General features: G+C 44.2%; 1 protein-coding gene across 3 annotated transcripts; it reads right to left on the bottom strand.

Annotated features, from left to right (window-relative positions):
* Positions 1-26,389, bottom strand: ATF7IP2 (activating transcription factor 7 interacting protein 2). 3 transcript variants are annotated; one of them, XM_072120734.1, is made up of 11 exons: positions 26,133-26,389; positions 18,161-18,926; positions 17,150-17,241; positions 16,922-17,056; positions 16,131-16,238; positions 7,449-7,603; positions 5,211-5,239; positions 4,748-4,809; positions 4,600-4,660; positions 1,447-1,631; positions 1-1,189 (listed from the first exon to the last, which is right to left on the bottom strand). In XM_072120734.1, the coding sequence occupies exons 1-11, from the start codon at positions 26,289-26,291 to the stop codon at positions 800-802; spliced, it is 2,142 nt and encodes a 713-aa protein (XP_071976835.1). In that variant the 5' UTR covers positions 26,292-26,389; the 3' UTR covers positions 1-799. The 3 variants fall into 3 exon arrangements, with proteins under 3 accessions (XP_071976835.1, XP_071976836.1, XP_071976834.1); XM_072120735.1 differs by having other exon boundaries at positions 5,211-5,242; positions 16,182-16,238; positions 26,133-26,388; XM_072120733.1 differs by having other exon boundaries at positions 5,211-5,242; positions 26,133-26,387.
* Between the last annotated feature and the right edge of the window lie 87 nt (positions 26,390-26,476).

Consider the following 26,476-nt stretch of genomic DNA (forward strand, 5'->3'; position numbering starts at 1 on the left):
TTAATTATGAAATAAGTTGAGCTTGATAGTTTTTAATAGTAAGGACATTCGGCAGTACAGAAGGCATAGAAAAACTTTATTTTAAAGGGGTTGTGTCCAGGAGTAGAAAAAGGAAAAAAAAAGAAAAAAGGGGTCCCCTCTCCCCATGTATTGGACCGATCACCTTACATCAAATCAATAGGAAAAAGCTGCAGTACCAGACCCTGCCATAGGCAAGAGGAGCACCATTTCTGGGGGAAGTGTAGATCACACCTTTAACAAATGTTCTCTTATGGAGACAAATAATAGCACCACCTTCAAATTGATCATCGATACTTGACAGGTGGGCTCCAGACATCCCTTGCTTAAAAGTAAGGGGTTGTGCCAAGCTATGGTGGGGCATTACCCCTATAAGGTAGGTTCAGACATAGTATCTCAGTGTATGTGCAGCCACGTCTGGTTAAGTGCATGGGGCTGAGATGCAGTACCTGTCTCGGCCACATCTTTACAGGGGGAGCTGTGCATGGAAAATAAACACAAGTTTAGCTGATCCCTTTAAAAAAAATATATGTGGACTGTTAAACTCATCATAAAACCACACACTCATTGTAAACGGGGGGGGAGGAAGAAAACAACCCTGTACATGGGCATAATCCCATACTGTACATCTCATAAAACAACAATTACACAAAAAAAGGGGAAAAAAAAAGTAGCTTTAAAATAGACTAAACCATAAAAGAAAAAAAACAATTAAGCACGACTCAATATGAGTGAAAATAATTTCTGTACTCTGAGTGATAAGAGGTAAAATCTGGGCAAGCTAGGATTTCTTGGAGGAGCCCGGAGGCTTCAGCGTGGTGGACTGTATATCGCACAGCGGTCCGAAGCGACCATCGACATCCTTGGCCCTCATAGCGAAAGAATAGGTAGTGTCCTCCACAAACTGCGTCAGCGTACAAGCCATGGGCAATGGCAAGGCCTTGATCTCCCCAATCTTTTTCCACAGTTTTTTGGGGCTGCTGGGGTCTCCCTGGTGTACGTAAAGGCAATAGACTTTGGCAGGAGCGCAGGTGGGGTCAACGGTGGAGATATTCCAGGACAGGGCGATGCCTTTGGGGTTTTGGACCTGAGCGATTCGTAGCTGAGTCTTTTGTGGAGGTTTCAATATGTCGGGGCCAGCATCTTGTTTCACCACCGACTCCTTGAGATTCTGGGAAAAAAAACCCAAAAACAAACGAATGTTAAAACAATGGTACGGTAAGACGGAAGGAGAATTTGTTTAAGAATTGCCAGTCCAGTGCAGGTATAGAACTTATCGCCCTGGACAGCTACATGTGGCCACTGAAACAGAGTTATGATGAATAAGATATATGTGTGGACTTCTGAAAATGTTAGAACTTTAAAAGTGAAATCTCGATGTGTAAAAGTGCTGGGTGGCGGCTGATGGAGTGTCGGGGTTGATCTCACCTCGGGCGGAGGAGACTTCGGGACTGGCTGCTTTTCTTGATTCACATCCCCGCCTGCCGCGGCTTCGCGTCCCTTAGACGATGCAGGGTCTTTCTGGACAGAGTATTTATCAAACAAATTTTCAACACTGGAAGTCTCTTCGGACGATGTTGTTGGGGCAGGATGGACACTAACCATTTCTACATCTGAAAAAACAGAAAATTTCAACAGGATTTAGGACAAATGCCAAAATCTATCCAGATGTAAATTGATAAAATGGAACTAACATTCCCCTGCTCTTTGGCACAGGCAATCATGTTAAATTGGTGGATTTGGTTGAGTCAACATTAAAAGTGAATGTAAATATACATTGGGTGGTCAAGGGAAGTATGGAGAAGGCTCACGGATGGAGCCCTCTCCATAAATCGGGTGTCAGCTGTATTACACGCGGTAGTTAGGCCCTGGTGCAGCTTAGGAAAAGTCCTGGAAACGCGAGTGGGGTGTTGAAATTAAGGAAGAGAATAATCTAAGATCTATTATTGTGAAATGTTAAAGAAAAAAAAAAGTTTGATACACAAAGAGCCCAGAAATTCAAACCCCCTTTCCCTAGAACACAAATAAAAATAAAAAAGAAACAAGTAAAATCATAAACATGTTAGGTATAGCTACACCCCCAAATGTCTGATTATTAAAATATAAAAACAATTAGTCTGTGCGAGGAACCCAGTGACTGAAGACAGTACTTACAGGGGTATTCCCATTTCAGCAAATTAATATTATTTGCATCATAAAAAGTTATACAAATTTGAATATACTTCCTGTATTGATCCCTCATGGTTTTCTACATCTCTGCTTGCTGTTCTGTTGAAAGCTTCTAAGTTTACTGTCCGTGGACAGGAATCGGACCATGGTCACACAGGTGCTCGTTATATCAGAACTGTGCATTATAAATGAGCCGCGCACCTGTGTGACCATGGTCAGATTCCTGTCCCCTGGAAGTTAACAATGAAGCTTTCTATAGAATTACAACAAGCAGAGATCTAGGAAAATGCTTTGGAAATGATGCAAAAAGCATATTGGAAAATTGTATAACTTTTTATTATTATCCAAACAAAAATATTTATTTGCTCAAATGGGAAAACCCCCTTAACCCCGTCCAAAAGCTTAGTAATAGTAATAACGTAATAGTACTGCATGGGTGACAGTGACCTACCGATCCATGCAGTACTATTACGTCATGTTTCTGGCAATAGCTTACAAGCTGGGCCAGTACCAGAAGCAGTGGGTGTCAATGGTATATTGAGTGTTAACCCTTGCACGCCGTGGTCAAGCATAAACACAGTGCGTAAAGGGCTTCACATCTGGATCGGAACCAAACAGTGCCCCAGTGCTGCCTGAGGTCTGTAAACGGCGGGCCCCGTCTCCAAGGAAAGACCCGGCAGTAACCTACTGAGCTTGCACAGAAGGTTCGGTAAGTTATGCTGCAATATACACTCACCGGCCACTTTATTAGGTACACCTGTCCAACTGCTCGTTAACACTTCATTTCTAATCAGCCAATCACATGGCGGCATCTCAGTGCATTCAGGCATGTAGACATGGTCAAGACAATCTCCTGCAGTTCAAACCGAGCATCAGTATGGGGAAGAAAGGTGATTTGAGTGCCTTTGAACGTGGCATGGTTGTTGGTGCCAGAAGGGCTGGTCTGCGTATTTCAGAAACTGCTGATCTACTGGGATTTTCACGCACAACCATCTCTAGGGTTTACAGAGAATGGTCCGAAAAAGAAAAAACATCCAGTGAGCGGCAGTTCTGTGGGCGGAAATGCCTTGTTGATTCCAGAGGTCAGAGGAGAATGGGCAGACTGGTTCGAGCTGATAGAAAGGCAACAGTGACTCAAATCACCACCCGTTACAACCAAGGTAGGCAGAAGAGCATCTCTGAACGCACAGTACATCGAACTTTGAGGCAGATGGGCTACAGCAGCAGAAGACCACACCGGATGCCACTCCTTTCAGCTAAGAACAGGAAAGTGAGGCTACAATTTGCACAAGCTCATCGAAATTGGACAGTAGAAGATTGGAAAAATGTTGCCTGGTCTGATGAGTCTCGATTTCTGCTGCGACATTCGGATGGTAGGGTCAGAATTTGGCGTCAACAACATGAAAGCATGGATCCATCCTGCCTTGTATCAACGGTTCAGGCTGGTGGTGGTGGTGTCATGGTGTGGGGAATATTTTCTTGGCACTCTTTGGGCCCCTTGGTACCAATTGAGCATCGTTTGCAACACCACAGCCTACCTGAGTATTGTTGCTGACCATGTCCATCCCTTTATGACCACAATGTACCCAACATCTGATGGCTACTTTCAGCAGGATAATGCGCCATGTCATAAAGCTGGAATCATCTCAGACTGGTTTCTTGAACATGACAATGAGTTCACTGTACTCAAATGGCCTCCACAGTCACCAGATCTCAATCCAATAGAGAATCTTTGGGATGTGGTGGAATGGGAGATTCGCATCATGGATGTGCAGCCGACAAATCTGCGGCAACTGTGTGATGCCATCATGTCAATATGGACCAAAATCTCTGAGGAATGCTTCCAGCACCTTGTTGAATCTATGCCATGAAGAATTGAGGCAGTTCTGAAGGCAAAAGGGGGTCCAACCCGTTACTAGCATGGTGTACCTAATAAAGTGGCCGGTGAGTGTATAGTCCAAATGAGCACGGAAAAAACAAAATTTCAAACTTTGAAAATGGAGTTCCACTTCTTTGGCAGCCATATGCTACCTACTAGGTAAGGCTGGCATACAACTACCATATATGGGAGTCTGAAGGCGGTCTTAGGGCTCATTCATATGCTGTCCTTGGGGCAGTTAACTGGCTGCAAGGACAGCCCTCAGACTTCTATGTCTGCCAGACACCGTGCTTTACCGCACTGTGACTGAATTGGGGCTGCCTGAATTGGTAGCGAGATCACCTTGTTTCACCAAATCGTGACCGAGTTGGGCGGCTGATACAGGTCAGAGCCTATGGAGAAAGGAGGGGCGAGAAGTGCTCCCATCTCCTCACTCCAGCCCTGTGCTCGCTCTTTAATCTGCTCGATAGATGGAGTGGATTTGCTTTTGGATCCCTCAGATGTCTAATATCTGGAGACTGTTTACCACTCACCTTGATCGCCCCTTTGCCCCTCATCATCAGTAAGATCAATGACAGCCTTCACTGCTTTAACCTGTTGTAGAAATGTAACGTTTTGTAATTTAGTTTCATATAGACAATATATGGAAACCGTATTAGTATACCTCTACCCAGTACCTACCGTCCGCGAGGCATTGGCCTTCTTTCTATGCTCCTTGATAGATTCCATGATTTTGTGCAAAGCTGAGGAAACAACATAAAAATCTCTGTAGTTCTATTTAATTTTTTTTTTAAACAAGATCTAATAAGAATCTAAAAATAGAATATACCCCTCAATGATATATGCCATAATTCATGTACATTAAATATGATTACCACTGTCCTCCCCTGCTCTTCTCCTATGGCGGTACACAGATTATGCTCCCTCTAGTGGTCAATAGAGGAAAATAGAAAAATTATCACATTTCTTAGAATGTGATTAAAAAAAAAAAAAAAAAGCCAAAAATTCTGAAAATTGTTTTAAAAAAATTTACAATTTTGTTTCTGTGCACCTTTGTGCAACGTTATATCATATGGGATGACGTTAGTGGGGCCACTATATATAGAATGTTCTCAGTGAATACATATAAAGATAGTAAACATACCTGCATGGTCGGTTTTGCCTTGTTCTGAACTACTGCAAAAAATAAAAAGATAAAATTGGTGCTTAAGCAGTTTTATTTTTTTTCAGGATGTAAAGCACTGCAGTCATTCTACAAATACTTAAAATGAACCTGTCACCAGAAATGTCGCTTTTAGCTGGTGAAAGTTTTTTTTAAATGCCCTTTTTAGCTTTCTGAATACTGACACTACTTTATAAAGCGTGGGGTGAGCGAGGGAGGCAGAAACGCTGCCACCTGATCATTCATCTCCTCCACAGCATCCCCCTCCTTCCCCTGCATTCTCACTGCACATTACAGGAAGATGGGAGGGGGGAATGAGCTGGATGAGTGAGGAGGAGTGGAGGAATGCACGAGGAGATACAGGCTGCAGCTGCCCCTCCCACAGGACTCACCACATGCTGCTGGCAGGGAGCCAGGTAATGTGAAATAAAGTTTTATAATAGTGTCAGCATTCAGACTGCTGACAAAAGCTTTTTAAAAATCAGCATAGATTAGGTTATTGGAAACTGTCCCCAGCTAGAAATGACATTTCCCCTGACAGGGTCGCTTTAACTTTATGCAAAACAAAATGTATGACAGGTACACTAAGGTATGTGGTACACTAAGTAATGAGATCCTTGTACAAAGGTCTGGATGGTTTCAGGCCCACTTGACCGAGAGGTCTGAGAAATACAAGATCCAGTGGGCTAAGCAGAGGATATTTGGGGCCAGGTATTTATGTTATGTGCAGAGGCAGTTTAGTCATATCATGACGGATATATAACAGCGTGATCTTGTTAGCAGTCTAGTTGCCTAGGCCAGGCTTCTGCTGCTCAGTTTCCATTCACTGGTTTGAAACGGAAATATCTACTGGGCCTTACTGCATTTATTAAAAAATAAATCTACCTACCGTATATACTATATAAGCCTATACTATAGTATAAGCAGAGTTTCTCAGCAGAAAAAAAAAAAATTGATGAAAAACCCTAACTCAGCTTACACTAGAGTCAAGAAAAAAAACAAAAAACAAACAAAAAAAAAACACCTCACCTTCAAACATATTGGCTCAGTGTCCCCGCGCGGTCGGTCACAGGCATCATGAAGTCAGCCGCACACCGACATAGTGTGTGCCGGTATCTGCACACACTATGATATCAGCTAGCGGCTGAAGTCACGATGCCTGTGACCAACCGCGCGGGGACACTGAGCCAATGCCGGGGCCTCGATGGATAGAAGACGACCTGCCAATATAAAGCCCTACAGGCTTTATATTGGGGGCAGAGGCTGTCGGGCTACATACTACAGGGGGCAGGGGTGAGCAGGCCATATACTACAGGGGGAAGGGGCAGGCCATATACTACAGAGGGGCTGGCAGGATGGAAGTATGGGGAGCACCAACAGTAGTTTTCTTCTCCATACACAGCAAGTGTCTGCAGCATTATGGACAATGCCAACACCAATGATTAGTGCGCTGCATTTTTCTGATATGCAAATTAGCATTTCTGACTCAGGTCTGCTGGCTCGGACTTTCCTGGGCTGCCAGTGAACCACATCCCATTATTCTGATTGACACTTCTGCATCTCTTCAAATCACTGCCCTGTCTCCTTGTACTTACATGAAGTCACAGCAGCCCCCATGGAGGATGGAGAGGAGAAGTCCATGGAGGCTGCTGTGACTTCATGTGGTCAGATACATGCATGGCTTACAGCTTGTTATTATTAGGAGGCTTAAGGACCTGAGATGATGTCACCCGGCTCACATGACATGAAGTGCTGAATAGTAAGGAGGCATAAGGTATAAGAAGGAGTAGATGGGAGGGGCAAGCTGAGCAGGAAACACCCCCTGATGCCAGGTAATATAAGATGAAGATGATTTATGTGGAATAAGAGGAAACAATTTTTAGCTAAATGAAAGGTGTTAGTTAGTAGAGCTCTATAGGAACCTGTCACTAGCTGTATATGTGAAAAAGTGGTGACAGGTTCCCTTTAAGCCACTGATTAATAGAGATTATTGGTGATAAGCTGAGATTCTAGGACCAGCCTCTTATCATTTAGTTTATGTTATTTAAATAATATAATAAAACACTGATGAAAGAGGTGAAAAATAAAACTAAAAACAAAACAAAAAAAACAAACAACATTTTGTAAGTAGTAAAGGGAAGAATAAACCTAACTATATTGTTCTGCAAAAACAACGGTGTTTTATTTGATGTGTGAAATTGGGCAGGAGTGAAGTCTCACCTCGGCTGCTCAGATTCATTATCACTAAGTACAACGAGCTCGGTACTACTGGAGGCCTCATTCAGGGCAGGAGATATTCTTGGAGCGGTTTCCATATTTTCCACAGGTGGAATGACTGTTGAAGTGGTGGGTGCTCCCTCTTTATTGTTGTTATGCTGTAAGGATAAAAGAAAAACTGGTAAGAAATGTAACTTTTTCCAAAAAGTGATCAGAGGTGAAATGAGTTATGATCCATTCAGTTGTATTGTTAACGACAATGTTGAAAAGTGGAATTAAAGAAGGATTCTCCCGTCCTCAGTATACAGTTGTATTGTAGTATATTTCTTGCCCCCTCACGTTTGGGGTTCACCGATCCCCATATGTGTTATGCCACCTTTTGTACATGGCAATAATTGTCGCTGGGATGCAAGTCTTTAGCGTGATATCAGAAATCTAACGTGCTTTGCCGCAGCCTCCGAGGGACAGCGCTACTGACCAAACAAGGAGGCGAAGCTCGGGACTATAATTGGGGCTTCCGCTCTGGGGCTTCCCCGAATAGGAACTTCTGGCACATGTACCAGAGATCCGCAACATTGAGGCGGAACCTCACTGGAGTATAAGTTGAGTGTTTTTTTTCCCCCTCAGCATAAAAAAAAAAAAAAGTGCTGAAAAACTTGGCTTGTACTCCTCATACACATGTATATACACCATATAAAACGGTTACTAGTAGAGATGAGTGAACCCATGGTTTTCATCCGTGTTTGGGTTACCCCAAACACCTGGTCAATCATAGTCATGGCTAGTTGCTTCCATTTGCTGGATTGACTGTTTGGAAACATATTGCCTGATTGGCGACAAAACAAAACATCAGATCCCCTCCTCGCTAGTCGCTAGGGTTGCTGGAAGTCAGGCAATGATCTACAGTGGCTACGAAAAAGTATTCAGACCCCTTTAAAAAGTGAACCGGTCACCACATACCATAGAGCCCTATTAGCAGACACCCTTTTAGCTAAAAATCTTGCTAAAAAGTGCCTGCATCTTATAGACTGAAGGTCAGGAGGATCCAGCACTGCCAGACCTACCCCTGAGGAAGTCCCATTGGTGACGAAACGCGTGGGGTCTGCCTCCCCCCACTCACCATATGCTACCTTTTGATACAGCTCTTACATGCAGCATGGTTTGCCCCCTTTCTTTGTTTCTCTTCATTTTTTGATTCAGGAATATCCTCTTGCCTTTACTTAGTGGACTATTTTGATTATTATTATTTTTTCTCCCTTTGTTGCAAAGTGGTATTCATTTTACATTGTATTTCTGGGGATTTGTGCAATACTTGTTTTACATGGCTGGTGATACATATTACCTCATTGTGGATTTAGCATTCATACTTTTGTAGGCAGAGTGTAGGTGAGTGCCTCTTGAGATCCTGCATTGTACCCCCAAGCGTCTAGAGGAGTCGTAACATGGTTTACATTTTTAAGTGTTTTTATATTTGATGTGTGTTTTGTTTATTGAATAAAGATTTTTGTCTATACTTTGGTCGTTATATGCATCTCTTTGCTCTTCATGCGATTCCCAAAGTGCAATTTAGACTGTGTTTAAACACCGCTTTTCTTGCCCCACTTTTACTTATTGTGCAGAATGCTCTCGATACATGAAGACCGAATCTGGTGCACACTGCGGGCGCCCAAAGTTCTTAAACTGAATTCGGCAGTTTTTTTCTGCTGCACTCAGTTTAACAAGCGCGCGCCACAATGCAGCCGCGACACAATACTAGCACAAACACTTCAAATGAATTCACGTGCAACCACTCTGCCCAAGTGTTCCGGCGCAGACTAATTTATAAATGTAGCCCATTATCTTACATGGGAAGAACATTTAGATGCCAGCCCATAGATGTTAAAGCAATGCAGGCATGTAAGGATCAGGAGGACAGATCATGGAGAACAGGGAGGAGGGGAGGTTGTAGAGAGTGGGACATGCTGATGGGTGAAAATAAAATAGTCAATTTTTAAATACAACTGTAAATAACTAACAATCACTTATAAAGTATAAACGACATATCTACATACAGGTTACAAAACCGAATAGAAATGCATCTCTTCACAACCATGAGCAGGCCAAATATAAAGGAGTATTGCCAGTGGGATTTCTCAGTCTATCAAGTTTGTGGATTTTGAGTTGTAGGAACGAGAAGAGAGGCCGCACTAACCTTTCCCACCAATGCTAGACTGAGGGGACAGGCAAAAAAGGTAGCGGAAGGGGAGATTTTCCTGTGAATTATGTAGGACTATACAACAGAGGCCTCGGAAGGAATAATGTTATGGCTATGGAACAGTCTGGGGATCGGGACTTAAGAGGTCTTTGAATCTTTGGGACTCCCGGAATATCATCCACGGTTGCCACAGTTTTATGAATTGCTCTGAAGTGTCTGAGATGTCAGCAACGCCTTCCTCCATGTGGTAGATGTGCAAACATTTCTTGCGCCCATTCAGAGATGGTGGGAGACACTGTCGAGTGCCATTTACGGGCATGGAGAGTAAGGCGATTTAGGGAGTTCTAGGCGTGGGTTGCCCCATGAGTTCAGATGCGACTTCAAAGACCTGGTTCCAGAAAGGAGAAATTCCCACCAGATGTAGCATGTCGCCTCTGTCTGTGCCGCATCTCCAACACGTGTCGTGGACCGATGGGTAGATGGAGTGCAGGAGGGTCGGGACTCTATACCACCTAGAGAGGATCTTATAATTGCGTTTCTGTGCGGAGTTAGCTACCGAAAGCTTATGAGTGAACAAAAATGCCTTAACCCAATCCTCAGCAGAAGGTGTGATGTCCATGTTTTTGGCCCAACCAGTCACATAAGTCAATGCTGAGGAATCCGATTTATTCAGCAGGAGACTATATATTTGAGAGATACAATGTTCCAGAGGGGATTCTGTACGAAACAGAGCCTCAAAGGGGGTGAGCCGGGCATTAAAGCTCTAGAAATAGAGTTTATGGTTCTATTTCTACATGCTGAGAGGACACCTACGGTAACAGTTTTATAGGGGTTGGGGAGCTATATTGCTCTAAGCGAACCCACTGTTTAGTGGGTAAATGGTAGTGCTAATCGAGCAACCGTACAAACACTGAGGCTTGGTGATATAATCTAAAGTCCGACACCTCTGCTCTGCCTGCTGACTTGGGTCTGATCAGGTACCGCCACCTGGTGCGAGGACAGGTGGTGCCCCAGATGAAGCAAAAGAGCGCTGAACTGATTGACTTGAGGAATGAGGATGGGGTGGGGAAATGCTCTGAAATATGTGGAGGAAACGGGGTAATATATCCATTTTTACCACGTTAATTCGGGCCAAACAAGGACAACTGTTTCCTATTATACCCTGTCAGATCTTTTAACGTACGTTCTAACAAAGGTAGGTCATTAAGGGCATATAGTTTTGATAGGTTGGTTGGAACTTGAACTCCTAGATACTTAATGGATGTGTGGCGCCAACAAAAGGGAAAGTGTTCTTTGACCAGTTGGATATCGGCAGGCGGCAGGGATATGCTTAACATTTCGGATTTGTTAAAGTTAATTTCGAAATTACTCAATTGGCCATATCTATCAATTTTTTTTTAGCAGGGACGGGAGTGATATTCTTTGTTGCGTGACAGAGCAGGAGGTCGTCTGCAAAGAGGGCTAATTTATATCGTCTCCGGCCCACCTGTATTGTCTCTGGCCCACCGCCATCATTGCTAATGGTGGTTGCTAGGTGTTCCATAACTATCACATACAGTAGAGCTGATAGGGGGCATCCCTGGCGAGTTCCATTCCTAATGTGGATCGGTTGGGAAAAGAACCCATTGACCCTGACTCTAGCAGTGGGATGGTTGTAGAAAGCCATTACTCTCCCCAGGAACCTAGGTCCCAGCCCCATCTGTGTGAGCGCGGCGGACCTGGATCCCCAATGTACCCTATCAAAGGCCTTTTCCGCATCAATCACAAGGAGACACGAGGGGATCACCCTTTTCTGTGCATGTTTCATCAGGAGGAATGCTTTAGTCAGATTGTCCCTAGCTTCCATGCATCTTACGAACCCCATTTGATCTGTGTAAATTATGTGTGGGAGAGCTGGGGCTAGGCGGTCTGCCAGGATCTTAGAGTATAGTTTCAAGTCTACATTTAAAAGGAAAATAGGTCTGTAACTTGCCAGGGACAAGGGGTCCTTATCTGGTTTCAAAAGAACACTGATATTGGCTTCCAAGGACTGAGGATGGAAGGCCGCAGGCTGGGAGATGGAGTTAAAAGTTCTCGTCAAGAGCGGAGTCAAAGATTCTCTAAAAGCCTTTGGGGATAATCAGGTGTGAGTGTGGGCTCTGGACGGCCATGATGCTGGTTGGAGCAGGGGAGTCTGAGGCTGGAGGGTAGGGGAGCACGCCGGGTCCGGTGTCTGGGGTGCTGCTTCGGGTAGGCGTATGCCATGGCCTACTCACAGGCCATCCACTAATGCAGCATGTGCCGCCCCTAGTGACTCGGGGGATGTCTCTCCCGGCTGGTATGGGACCGGTAACTATGTGAAACCTCTGTCTCAAGACCAGAAGCTGGCTGAACGCCCTGAGATGGCGAAGGGGACATTGATGATGGCCCTGAAGAACCCGGGAAAATGCACTTCCGACTGCACTTGAATGGCGCGCTTGGGAGGAATCAGCAGGGTTTGGGTGTCCGTCTCCCGCTGGACTATGGGTTCCCCTGAGCCGGCTTCATCAGGGGGGAGCAGGGAAGTCCCCACTGCAGGGGGGAGGGGAGGCCCGACCTGCAGACACCTCCACCAACCCACCCAGAGGCTCTGCCGACTACCCTGTGCACACGTGCCGGAGCCAGTTTCGCGCGATCCTCCTACATCTCTGGCCATTGCTGGGTGAGTAGTTGTGGTCGCCTTCCTCTCTCCCCGCTTTAGCACGAGGCCTCCTGGCTCCGCTAGTGATGGCTGTTGCCGTACCTTCCCAACTCCCACTGAGGATCTGCGCGGTCCTCGGTGAACTGGAGAGGTGGCGGGCTTCAAAGCCCCAAGAGCAGGGCTGGAGGGCACGTTGGTCGCGGCGATGTTGGTGTCGGAGGGCTACGTGGTTGCGGTGTGGCTGGGGACCAGGAAGCGGCTGATGCCCCTTGTCACAGTCCGGGAAGGGGGTGCAGGTGGGTCTTGGGGATGAGTCTTTTTTGGACCCATAATGATGAGGATTCCCATGCTGGGATGTAGGTTATGCACTTGGGAGCCTGAAGACGAGCGGGAGCTAGTGTGAGATGCGACCGCTCACCTCCATACCCAGGCCACTTCCCCGTCATCCAGCTGCTTTAAATCCCACAGAAGCAGACACTGGTTACCTGTTATCAGTGTCTGTCCAGCGGATGCAGCACAGGTCACACAGATGACGGAGAGGCAGTGCTGGGCTTTGCATGGATGGATCAGTGTAGGCTTCCATCCCCCAGTAGTGTGTGACCCCTCCAGAGCACCGTCTGCTTCACTTATCAGCCTTGCTGCCAGGAGAAGGAAGGCCATGGGAGCAAGACAGGGAGTCTGGCCTCTGCCGAGCGTGTGCTGTGCACAGTCACTACTACAATACAAGACTAGCACCACGGCTCAGACAGAGGAGGTAGGGGAGAAAAATCCAGCGGACTGATCCGCCTGGGAGTGTTTTTTAGAAGCAAAACTGACGTTACAAGTGCCGTAGATGCTTGTAGAGGAGTTAATGCGATATCAGATTGCAGCCTTCTCTGTGAACTTCTGCTGTGATTTCAAGTGATCCGATACATGCATGGTCTAGATTGAGCAAATGTAACATAACCTTAGATGAGGTCACCCTAGTCACATGACATGAAGTGGCCAATGACGTAACAGAGCTCCGACTCAGCAGTTCTGTAACAGACTTGTCAATCAGGAACTAGGAGGCAGAGCAACGCAAGTAACTTGTGTGTATGCAGGGCTTAATTGGACTCACATCAGGCGAGTTCTATGCAAGTTTACAAACTGATTATTTAACATTGCAGCCAAGGATAGGAAGCATTTAGGGATAAGGGACAATGCTTTTTGATGAAAAATTTATTTTGCGCAGGTTAATTTGCATGATAGGTCCTCTTTAAATTTTTCACTTTTTTGATCTTGCCAATAGGCTGCAATAAAACGAGTAATTTTTTTGCTCAAATGCATTCTGTCCCATCTTGATAGAAAAAATGAAATTTAGATATTTTTGTTAATTTATTAAACAAAAAACAGCCCCTTTGCTCAATAATGAGTAGAAGCAGCTTTTGAGCTAGTACAGCCATGAGTCTTTTTGCAACAAGTTTTTCACAGCTGGATTTGGGGATCCTATGACTCTTCCTTGCAGATTCTCTCCAGTTCCCTCAGGTTGGATGGTGAACATTGGTGGAAGCCATTTTCAAGTCTCTCCAGAGATGCTCAATTGGGTTTAGTTCAGGGCTCTGGCTCGGCGAGTCAGGAATGGTCACAGAGTTGTTCTGAAGCCTCTGCTTTGTTATTTAAGCTATATGCTTTCATTGACATCTTGAAAGGTGAACCTTCGGCCCAGTCTGAGGTCTAGAGCACTCTGGAAGAGGTTTTCATCAAGGTTATATCTGCATTTGGCCACATTCATCCTTCTTTTGATTTCTCCACACATACATCTTAGAATTAATGCCAAGAAGTTCAATCTTCGTCTCATCAGACCAGAGAATCTTCCTTCTCTTAGTCTGCAAGTCCTTAATGTGTTTTTTTTTTTTTGCAAACTGTATGCAACTTTCATATGTATTGCACTGAGGAGAGGCTTCTGTCTGCCATAAAACCCCGACTGGTGGAGGCTGCAGCGATAATTGACTTAGTGGAACTTTCTACCATCTCCCTACTGCATTCTCTGGAGCTCAGCCACAGTGATCTTGGGGTTCTTCTTTACCTCTTTCACCAGTGCTATTCTTTTGTAACCTTGGCCAGATCTGTGCCTTGTCAAAATTCTTTATCTTAGCTCTTTGGGCAGTTCCTTAGACCTCATGATTCTCATGTGCTCTGACATGCACTGTGAGATCTCATATAGACAGCTGTGTGCCTTTTCCAATCTTGTCCGATCAGTTTAATTAAACACAGCTGGACTCCAATGAAGTAGTAGAACCATCTTAAGGAGGATCAGAAGGAATGTAACTTTTAAGGCCATGTGAGATTTCAGTTTTTCTTGTTAATTAAATTAGGTCGTGTCTAGGTCCTTGCCACACTGATTTCTTGAAAATATTTTGACGTCCACCTTATAATAGTAGGTTTGTACTAAAAGGTATTTAGCAATACTTACTGCACCATGTAAAATGTGGACATGTCATCCCCCGTCTAAATCTGCGTCAGATCAAAAAATTCTCCAAAGTCTAAAAAATGGTGCAAATCTTTTACACCCTAGCAATGTGAGAAAGCCATTTCTTACAAAATACCCAATGGTACAGAACGCCAATAATACTGCATGAAACGTTCCCTGAATACCTGACACTTGTTGGCAATGTTGAGATCCATGCTCCGCATATGGCTGGAATCTTTAAACTATATAATGAAATTTGCATTAGGAAAGTTAAGCCTTTCCTGTATCTGACACTCCTGTCCTTGTTCCCTAGTCCTATTTTTAAATGCAAGAAGGCTCTGTTACACCATGAGACAGATAATTCTCCGCTTATGACCAGCTTCTAAAGCCCCTACCAGGGTGCAGTGGATAGAGGCCCTCGACTCAATCGGGCATGTGGAGGAACTGCAAGCTGGCGATGATGGAACATGTGTACCTTTCTTGCAACTTGGTCCCCCTGGCTTGCATTCTGGAATCCACCTGCCACAGACGCCTGGTTGACTGCTGGCAGCTCCATGTCCAGGGTAGGTACCAAAGTGCTGGACAGACAATACTATTTTTGTTTTGTTCCAAACCCCCCACTAATTATTTTTCTTTTTTATTTATAAAGAGTCTACAGATTACTCAGCGCTGCACAGAGCTTGCCAAATCGCTCCCTGTCCACATGCGGCTCACTATCTAATCGACCTACTAGTATGTTTTGGAGTGTGGGAAAAAACCGGGGGACCCAGAGGAAAAACCATGCAAACACAGAGAGAACATACAAACTCTTTGCAAATGTTGACCTAGATGAGACTTGAATCCAGGACCCCAGTGCTGCAAGGATGTAGTGCTACCCACTGTGCTACCCATTACCTCCCCCCCACCACTTTTGGTTACCCAAGCTCAATTCACATGTTTGCAAATGTCTATATCAGACATGACTTTGATCATTGCACCAGCCACTGCAAATATTGTCTACTGATAATATTCTCTCCAGAACCCATAGCACCACATGTGCAATGTTTAATAAAATGCTATTGAATTATAAAAAATGGCGCAAAATCTCTTTTTGTTTGACCAAACACAGACATTTGTATTGGAATTCCCAATGTCCTATGCAAGTTCCGATAACTCGTTATAAGGTTTGTAACATGGTCTTTGTCTATTATGTGTGATTATGGAAGTCACAATTATTACTAATTAATGTAGAAATTCAATTAATTCCAAAAGTTTCAATTACGTTTCTTGCAACTGTACAGTTTTTTAGTATATTTTACATGCAGTCATTTTGTTAGTATTCACAATAAATAAAAAAAATTTTCTTGCATTGTGACGGTCAAAGAAGCAAAATGCACTTTTCTTGACAAATAGTCATTTTACCTCCTCAGATGAAGAATTGACAGGCGGCGACTGAGTCAAGCGTTTGCCCACCTGTTTCTGAAGAGTGACTGCATGTTTAATGCGTTTTTCCAGTCTCCTTATACTTCTCTGTTGAAAAGAAAGAGGAAAAAAAAAGCATATAAAACAAAAGAATAAGAGACTATTCTGGAGACATGGGGCCAGCTCCTAAGTGTCGAATGTGTTTCTGTTTTTTGTTTTTAAATTATGGAGAAAAAAAAAAAACTACAAGTCAACCGGGGTTGGAATTATGTTTCAGCTAATAGCAAGTATTCTATCTCAAAAGGGTGTGCAAACCTCCGCCAATGGGCCACACATAGCCGGTGAAGCCACGAGTTGCCACCAGCACCCTGCTGACAGGCCATTGTGCACTTCCATAACCGATTGAAATGTTCATTGGTGGAGGAGGCCGGGTAGGGCTGTATAGGAACCTGTCACTAGCTGCATTTGCGAAAATCTGGTGACAGGTTCCCTTTAAGAAATAACCAACATCTTATATGTAACCCAGTGTGTGACAGTATAATGGACTTGAAAATGTTGACGTTGTAGAGCAATTTTAGATCACAAAAAAAAACAAAACAACCCAAATAATTTGGGAATACAAGTTTATAAATAAAAAAATAAAAAAAAAACCTCCCGAGATAGCAGGGTCAACAGAGGTCACAGAGCCATGACTTTACAGGTAATAAAACTTTTTTCTCAGCTCAGTTTTCAAGGTGTTTTGTAACATGCAAAAGGATACTGACCAATCCGATAATAATGTAGAAACCTACCAGATGTTTGGTAACTTCAGTAGTACGATTTCCATTTTTCCGGACAAGGTCTGTTTGCCGAGATAAACTTTGCATCCTTTCTGCAAAAAGGTCCTCAAATAAAACTTTTATCCGCCTGTCAATTAGACCTTGAATCTGAGAAAACAAAGAAACAATTTTTTGAAGGGCTCCCTGGCTTATATCCCTTTTACACTACCACAGTACAATACATCTTTTGTTGTCTCGCACCTCATCCAGGAGAGCACGGTTTGAAGTCTTGGCTCGCTTTCCTTTGGGAACGTCAGAGCTCTCGGAACACGTCCTTTTCTTCTGACTGAATCCTATACAGAGTAAACACCTCCATTAATGATCACAACACCTGCTGTAATAGCATTAGCGTTAACCTAGGTCGTCATCTTGGATTTAAGTTGTCATATTGAAGCTAGCTCTTAATAGGGTTTTCTAGTAATTAACTAGCTTTAATTAATGCTTAAAGGGGTTGCCCACTTGCCCAATGTATTTTGTAAAGTGTGGGGGGGCATGATATTAGGTAATTTACCAATACACATATAGAAGTCCTGCTCCGCTTTCTTGATATGTATAGTGAAGCCTCCCGTCTATTACCTCATCAGCCAGACATTCCTGACCATAAAATGGCTGCAGATGGAGGGTCATGTGATCTCTATATATTCATGCACACCACCATAAGGTCCTTGCAGGGCGATTGCTCATGGGCAGTTAGAAATCACATGGCCCTTCATCTGCGGACATTTCATGGACAGGAATGTCTGGCTGATGAGGTAAAAAGACAGGAGGCTCCAACAGTACATAACAAGAAAGCGGAGCATACCATATGTGTATTGGTAAATTACCCAATATACTGCCGTTCAGATTTACACACACAATACAAAAAATGTTAGTTACTCAGAAGGAAAGGCCTCTGTTGTGTTCAGTGAGGAGAAGTCAGTCCAGCTATAATCCTGGAATGTATGTGTCCGCAGCTATTCACAACACAAATAAAAGGTATGACTACACAGATCTCCAGGACACATATCAAACAACGTCTGCAACACTGTATGGTCAAAAGACAGATTCCATTTAAATATCTTCCATTGGTCCTCATAGCTACGTTATAGGAAACTTGCCTTCTATCCTACTTATATAAAGTTATTCTCAGATTCAGGGGGTGATGTGGATAACGGCACTCTGTATCATCAGATATGGAAGCTAAGTAAAGAACAACAAATTTTATCTACTTACCTGCTGCAGCATCACACTCAGGCTGGACAGAATCAGAAACTGGACTGAAGGGCGTCGGAGACGCACAGGCATTAGAACAATCAGTAGTACAATTTTGTGGATCAAGCATATTTTGGGGAACGGCACTACTGTCAGTATCCAGAGGTGCTATGGGAGTTACAACATCAATAGATGAGGTCTTCTTAAAGCTCTTCTCTTCCTCGATTATTTTCACAGTTATGGATGCGTTGAGATTTTCTGTGATGGTGCTGCAGTCCATATTGGCCTGTTCACACTCTGCGTTAACGTCTTGCACCATCGTGCTTTCAGCAATTTGCAGCTTGTCCTCGCTCATGACCTGTCCTCCAGCGTTGGTGGTCGACGTGACCTGATCTACGCCAATGACATGATTCTCTGTTGTAGCAGCGATAACATCACGAACCACAAAATGTGTAGTGTGAGAGAAAGGGACATCATCAGATTTGGGGGAAATTCCATCCCAGGTTTCATTGTAGGAACAGCCTATGTTAATCCCAGAGTCCAACTGTGAGACCTCTATGGACACCTTGAGTCCGTTAGGGAAGACCCCCTGGTTTTTATTGATTTTCGCCGCAGCGTTCTCTTGCACAGTGACGTTCTTGTTTGTCGGCTCTTTTCCAGCGTCCTCACTCTTGTTCCCGTTTTTCGCCTTGAGTGTGGCCAGTTGCTGCCGACAGCTCGCTGTCATAGTTTTTCTGGCTCTGAATTTTTTCTTCACTGATCCATTTGTATCTGAAATTAAGGGTGCCTAGGAGAAAAGAAAGCAGATATACATTGTATTGCAGCTAAAGAGTGTCAGAATGCCAGGGAACAACAAAGGGGATTTCTACCATCGCCCTATGAGTGACCTATAAAGTGGATAAGGCATCAATATTAGATTGTTAGTGTGACACTAAGGACCTTTACCAAGTAGCCTATTTTGGGTGGATCTGAAACAGTGTAATTGGTGACCCCAAATTCAAATTAGTGGGAGCTGATCAGCGGTATTTGATACACTGCCAATTCTGAAAGTCCCCCTCCAATCCCAAATAAAAACTAGTTACCTGTATAAGAGACACCTGTTCAAACACCCAAAATCTAACTCCGACCTCCGGAACCATGGCCAAAATCAGAGGTGTCTCAACTTCCCCCGACAAATCAATAGCACTTGCGATGTAAAACACCTTTTTAGCTTGCAGTAGTTCCTATGCTTTCCTCTTCCGTATAAAACCCACAAGTTTTTTGAAGGGCGCTTATTCAATTAAAAACACAATATTTTTTATGGAATTGACATTTTTATTAGCTCAAGCAGAGGAATCCAATATATTGACAGAAAAGAAATATCAATTCTTGTTGCCCACTAAGCCCAGAATACCAGTATTTTATTGTATTCCAAAAATACGTAAAAATCCTAATAAACCACCAGGAAGACCTACAGTCTCTGGCATAGATTCTCTGACAGCAAGCCTTTCTCAATACGTTGATCAATTTTTACAGGATTATTGTTAAGGTTACCCCTAGTTCTTTGAAGGATACGACTCAAAATGTAAAAGATTTTAGAAGAGATTCAATGGCAACCTTATTGGTTGATGGCAGCGTTAGATGTTCATTCGTTATACAGTTGAATCGATCATGCAACTAGATATCATTTATGTCAGACTAATATGTTAGATACCGTACAAGTGAACTTTATTTTGGATTCCATTCAATTTATCCCAACTAAAATATGAGTGTGGACAAAATTGAATATTTGGATTTAGGAGTGGAAGTAGTAAATAATAAAATAACGTGTAGTACTTTTACGAAACTCACATCCCAAAATTTTTTGTGACAATTGAATTTTAAAAATGTTGGATTGTCATAAGAACCAGGATCAACAATAAAGCTTCACTAAAGACACCTTTAATAACTGCTACAGCTGTTTATTGTAGCCTACGGCTAAAGTACAGTAAATTATCAACATCCAGAGGTACGCTTGCAATTAGGTGTCATCTGTAAGTCGTGTGTTCTTAAGTAGGGGACCGTCTGTATAGATCTGAATCTTAGACGACCTAGCAAACCACTGATTATATATTCTAAAGCTCCAAATTTGTCTCCAAAAACAGCACCTACAGTAAGGAAAATTTATCAGGTAAGTGGCTACATATGAACTGTTTCTTTCACTGTGGGAGGTTTATTGGTTACACTACATCCTTTTCCAGGAGAACACAACAAATACATTTCCACATCTAAAGGTGATTTCACACTGGTGTTTTTTTTCCACATAGGTAACTTTTCACTGAACCCATTTTGGCTTATGGACACGTACAGATTGGTTTTCTCTTCCTGGCTTCAGTGATTTTTCACCTATTCCTTACTGAACCATTGTCTTCAATGTGCTTTTTCACACTTCAGTTTTTTCCACTTCAAAATCAGAAATCCATAGACATGTACACGTGCCTCCATGGAGAATGTACGGGAACAGGATTTAAATAAACTCACATTAAAGACATTTCAGCACCAAAATCCCACAGAATGAAAGGGATAAGTGGAGCAGATCTAATTGATAATTTGAGAACATATATGAAGATGATGAAGGTAACTAGCACAGGATCTTTTTTGGTCTATTAAGGTTTCTCCTATCAAAGTCATAGAAGGTAATTACTGAAGGTTTACAAAGATGACTGCACACTTATTGTAAGATCATATGTCAGAAACCCCCCTCATAGACACGTCATTACCTCTACTTTTCCAATCCTCAATCCTGTGTCACTGTTCTGTCTACAAAGTCTTCTTGTATGTCTATGTTACAAACTAATCATTATACACTTCCAGAGCTGGCTGACAATGGTGTACAGTGATCACACTAGCAGCACATATAGCACCAGAGCGGTGTCTATCTATTGCTGACAGCACACCCATAGTATAACAAGTGTCACCCACAGTTATATGTATAGAAAAGTCATAAAAATGCTTCATGGCTTCGTTTTCATCTTGTTGAGAGACTACATTGCTATTGAAGACATTTCGTGCAGTTGACAGAGGGGGCGCTTTACTCGACTTAAAGAAGCAGGATGGTCAATTCAATGAATAATTTCCAGCTATTTACAGGGGTGCTCTGAAAAGGAATCTGGGACTACAACACCCTGGAACCGTGTGGTCTTTATGGGGAAAATAAACAACTTTTTTGGGGGGGACCCAACAAGTATGGATGTCTCATGGAGATAGCTTCAATCCTGCCTTTGCTGATCAGCGACACAAGGCCCCAGTTTCTGGTGTGATGATGATCATATGGGGAGCCATCCCCCTAGTAACAGCCCAGGTTTATGTGCAGGAGATCCTGTGGTCACACATATTGCCTCTCATAGCCAGGCTTACACAGATTACTTTCTTCAGCAGGATAATGCGCTGCCAAACATGCAAGAGTTTCCCTGAATTCCTTGGTCTGTGCACTCTCCAGGCTTGTCACTCCAGCATTTATGCCAGCACATCAGCTTTGCAACCTACAAGTGTGCATGATCTATAATACCGACTGTACCATCTGTCGGTAATCGTGCCGAGAGACATTCAGAACCAGCATCCCTTCATTATAAACCAGGTCTCCTCTTGGTGGAGTCAGAATAAAATGGACAGACCTGACTCCAAAAATGTATAATAAGTTAATAAAGTTAGTTCACTGCTGTATTCATATTTTTTTTTCAAGAATTTGGGAAGTTTGAGGAATGTCCAATAAAAGTCTATTCTATTTCTGATCTAGACTTTAAGGAAGTATGCTTTACGTTTAGATGAATGTGGATGCACTTTTTACTTGCACTCATCTAGCATTAGATGTGATAAGTGGTCACTCTAGTAAAGTTTATTTAAACTGTGCCTAGATTGTCCAGTGGATGTTCTCTTTATTCTGCTTTCCATTTTGATGAGCTTTTTCTCTGAGCTCAAGTTTGTATGATTTAGTTGAGATTAATGACTGCACATTATGCACATGCTCAGTAGTGAAGCTCCTCCCCTAGAGATCAGAGGAGAAGGAATGTCTGCATTTATCTTACAACTGCTATAGTGATCAGGACAACTGGATTAAGGCAGGATTGTCCAATGTCTGTTCTACGTACTGCTTAATGTTTAGTTTGCTTTTCCCCTGAATTCATGTAGAGGTTAGCTGCTCTGATGGATTCTACACACTATACACAGAATATGAGGGGGAAGAGTTTATCATAATGGTCATACAAAGCCAGAATACTACTGTAAATTTATCACTTAAACATTCCCCATGTATGGCTTACCGAGTCCCCAGCCTTGCTCTTCTGTTTGGGCCAGATGTACCCAACAGAGTATTGGAGCCTTCTTTCTTACACTTATATTGTATTTAAATGGTATAATTAAGGTTCTCGTCTAAAAACCCCCCCAGTGTTTTCCAATATTGTATTAGGGCACTACGAGGAAAGCCCAACATCTGGGACTATTAATTAAGTCAGGCTACAGAACAATTAGAGTGTGAGTCTCCGGAGGACGCCTTGTATCTCATGGCTTACCCTCCATTAAGAACACAATATTTAATTTAATGATGTGCTTTAGGGAACCAAACACTTGCGGTCACGATCCTCTAAAGATTACAGGACACCATGAGGAGCTTATTTTCGTGAGACTTTACCAAAGTCTGAAAATTTGAAAAAAAAAAAAAAAAATGTTCAAGCCTTGAAACATAATAAAACTATAAAAGCACAACCCTGTGTGCTCAGGTCTGAATAGGCCTCTAGGTTCAGTAAGACATGGCTTCAGGGATGACTAACCATAGTGGTAGAACGCTTTCTGTGTTTGGCAACCAGGGCACGAGTAGTTATACTCTTTTTGATGCATTCAATGATTTTGTTGGGCTTGGCAGTAGCTGCCTGACACAGGTTGCTACAGCTGGGATTCCCAAGTCCATTTTGTTTCTGTGCGCTTTAGATAACTATATGAGCCGTTAGCACGGAGAGCAAATCTCTATGGAGAGATATAATAGCAGTGCCCGCACATATCACAGCTGTCACATCGGGCAACACAAGTTAGCCATCCCTGGGGAAAAACGCAGATAAACACGGCAGTGCAAGTATAAAGTGTAATGTACAATGGCAAGAACTGGAGTCTTCCATCCAACCCTACCACCATATAAGAGGGGAAAGCTCCTTACAACGGTAGCAAAGGAAAATGTACCCAACTACGCACCTGCAAAAATCACACCGAGCAGGGCACAGAGGTCCGCAGAACCAGGGCAGTCTATGTACCCATGTTGTACTTTAGAAACAAGATATCTGGCCTTGGATACGCCCACCCCCGCACCCAGGCAGCAGTGTCCGCACTTTCACCAATGAGGGAATACCCCTGTAAATGTTAGGTATACAGTAAGGCCACAGTCATGTCAACTTGCAGGATGAAACACAACCACATTCATTATTAGGTGCCACATAGTAGCACAACTGTGCACCTTGCACAGAAGTTTATTGCCCTCCTGTTGATCCATGAAAAAAAAAAAGAAAAAAAAAAAAAGAGAAAGAAGATCATATAGAAAACAATGTTGCTTATTTTATTTACCACGGATCGCACTTTTGTCGGACTGTTCACGGGCGTGCCATCGGACGATCCGCATGGTTCGGACTGAGCGCGGATTTAACTTTCAAATGGTGTTGGAAGACAATGCACCGGGAAGAAGATGGTGAACTCCGTCGGACCTGAGCGGGGAAGTGACACATGCAGGATATCGGGCGCACAATCTTAGTGAATCGCGGCACAGTGCATTATCGTCAGACAATGCACCTTCGCGAACTCTGCAGGACCAGGTAAGTAAATTTACCCCAATGAGTCTTGGAATCCACAAAACGCTCAGATAACATGGGGATGTAACAGACGGCAGATAGAAAGACCTTTAGTTGATCGAGGATCGATTGAATATGGTTTCAAAATGGAGTCCACCAAGCAGTGACCATTTTATGTAGGTTCAGTAGGGTCTACACTGCAATGTGTGAACTCTGAGCACCGATATCATCTGGGGCATCCGCCGCCGTGTATGATATAACAGGGTACAGCCGGATATAAGTTGAGGACCTCCGAGTACTGATCTGAAGTAGGGTCGCCGCCGTTGTGTACGATATCAGTGCAATATATTCTATCCATATGATGGAACAGGACACAGCCAGATAGAAGGTGAGGACCTCCAAGCTTTGTTCAGATGTGGGGTCTCCACCGCTGTGTATGATGTAACAGGACACAGCCGGATAGAAGGCGAGGACCTCCGAGCTCTGATCTGGGGTCTCCACTGCTGTGTATGACACTGCTGGATAGAAGGTGAGAACCTCCGAGCTCTGATTTGGGGTCTCTGCTGCCGTGTATAATATAACAGGACAATGCTGGATAGAAGGCAAGGACCTCTGAGCTCTCATGTGGGGTCTCCGCCTCCATATATTACATAACAGGACACTGCCAGCTATAAGGTGAGGACCTCCGAGCTCTGATCTGATGTGGGGTCTCGGCCGTGGTGTATAATATAACAGGACACAGCCGGCTATAAGGTGAGAACCTCCAAGCTCTGGTTTGGGGTCTCCGCCGCCGTGTATAATATAACAGGACACAGACGGATAGAAGGTGAGGACCTCCGATGTGGATTCTCCGCCGCCATGTATGACATAACAGGACACAGCCAGTTATAAGGTGATGACCTCCGAGCTCTGATGTGGGGTCTCCGCCACCGTGTATGACATAACAGGACACTGCTGGATAGAAGGTGAGAACCTCCGAGCTCTGGTTTAGGGTCTCTGCCGCTGTATAACATAACAGGACACAGCCGGTTATAAGGTGAGGACCTCCGAGCTCTGATGTGGGGTCTCCGCCGCCGTGTATGACATAACAGGACACAGCCAGTTATAAGGTGATGACCTCCAAGCTCTGATGTGGGGTCTCCGCCGCCGTGTATGACATAACAGGACACTGCTGGATAGAAGGTGAGAACCTCCGAGCTCTGGTTTAGGGTCTCCGCCGCTGTATAACATAACAGGACACAGCCGGTTATAAGGTGAGGACCTCCGAGCTCTGATGTGGGGTCTCCGCCGCCGTGTATGACATAACAGGACACAGCCAGTTATAAGGTGATGACCTCCAAGCTCTGATGTGGGGTCTCCGCCGCCGTGTATGACATAACAGGACACTGCTGGATAGAAGGTGAGAACCTCCGAGCTCTGGTTTAGGGTCTCTGCCGCTGTATAACATAACAGGACACAGCCAGTTATAAGGTGATGACCTCCAAGCTCTGATGTGGGGTCTCCGCCGCCGTGTATGACATAACAGGACACTGCTGGATAGAAGGTGAGAACCTCCGAGCTCTGGTTTAGGGTCTCTGCCGCTGTATAACATAACAGGACACAGCCGGCTATAAGGTGAGGACCTCCGAGCTCTGATGTGGGGTCTCCACCGCTGTGTATGACATAACAGGACACTGCTGGATAGAAGGTGAGAACCTCCGAGCTCTGGTTTAGGGTCTCTGCCGCTGTATAACATAACAGGACACAGCCGGTTATAAGGTGAGGACCTCCGAGCTCTGATGTGGGGTCTCCACCGCTGTGTATGACATAACAGGACACTGCTGGATAGAAGGTGAGGACCACCAAGCTCTCTGTGTGGTCCTGCCAGGAGGCAGCTGTGGGTATGGGAGACGTTCTTGTGGGTGCCAGCGCAGGGTGTCAAAGCTCCGTCACACATCTGGAAGCCACACTTAGGTGTACTGGGTGAACCGGGGCGAACAACAAACCCTGGAAAATATGCACTGCCCCAGGTGGAGGACGTTACCCCTGGTAACCAGGACATATCTGACCTCTGACATATGTGATATGAGGTCACGTCTCTCCTCACCTGGGACTGGCCTGTGCCAAAGTTTAACTGCAGAAATCTTTATTTAAAAAAATATAAACAAGCGGCAGCAGCGAGTATGCCAGGGTCCCGCACACCGCCCGCCCGCACGTTCTCCCCTCACCTCGTCACTAACCGCCGCTGCCTCCATCTCCAGCGCTGCTCCCGGGGCCCGGTCACGTGGAGGACCGCATCCGTTTGGTGCCAAACTTGGTGAACAGTTGAAGCTACACCCCTCCACCGCGGCGTCATGGACAAGGGGCGTGCACATCCCGCGGGTCATGTGGCTGAAACAAACCACGTGACGTACACCTAGAGGGAGAAGGGGCTTGTGGGTAATTCCGAAAGTGTGTGTGTGATAGAGTGTCTGTCACTCCAGAGCTACCAGTATACGCCACCGTGACTTGGAAGGAGATGACATCTGTGGCAGAGCTCCCTCTAGCGGCGCCTGAAAAAAGAGTCAGCTAT

This window comes from Engystomops pustulosus, chromosome 8 (genome assembly GCF_040894005.1).
Source record: "Engystomops pustulosus chromosome 8, aEngPut4.maternal, whole genome shotgun sequence".
In the NCBI taxonomy this organism is placed as follows: domain Eukaryota; kingdom Metazoa; phylum Chordata; class Amphibia; order Anura; family Leptodactylidae; genus Engystomops; species Engystomops pustulosus.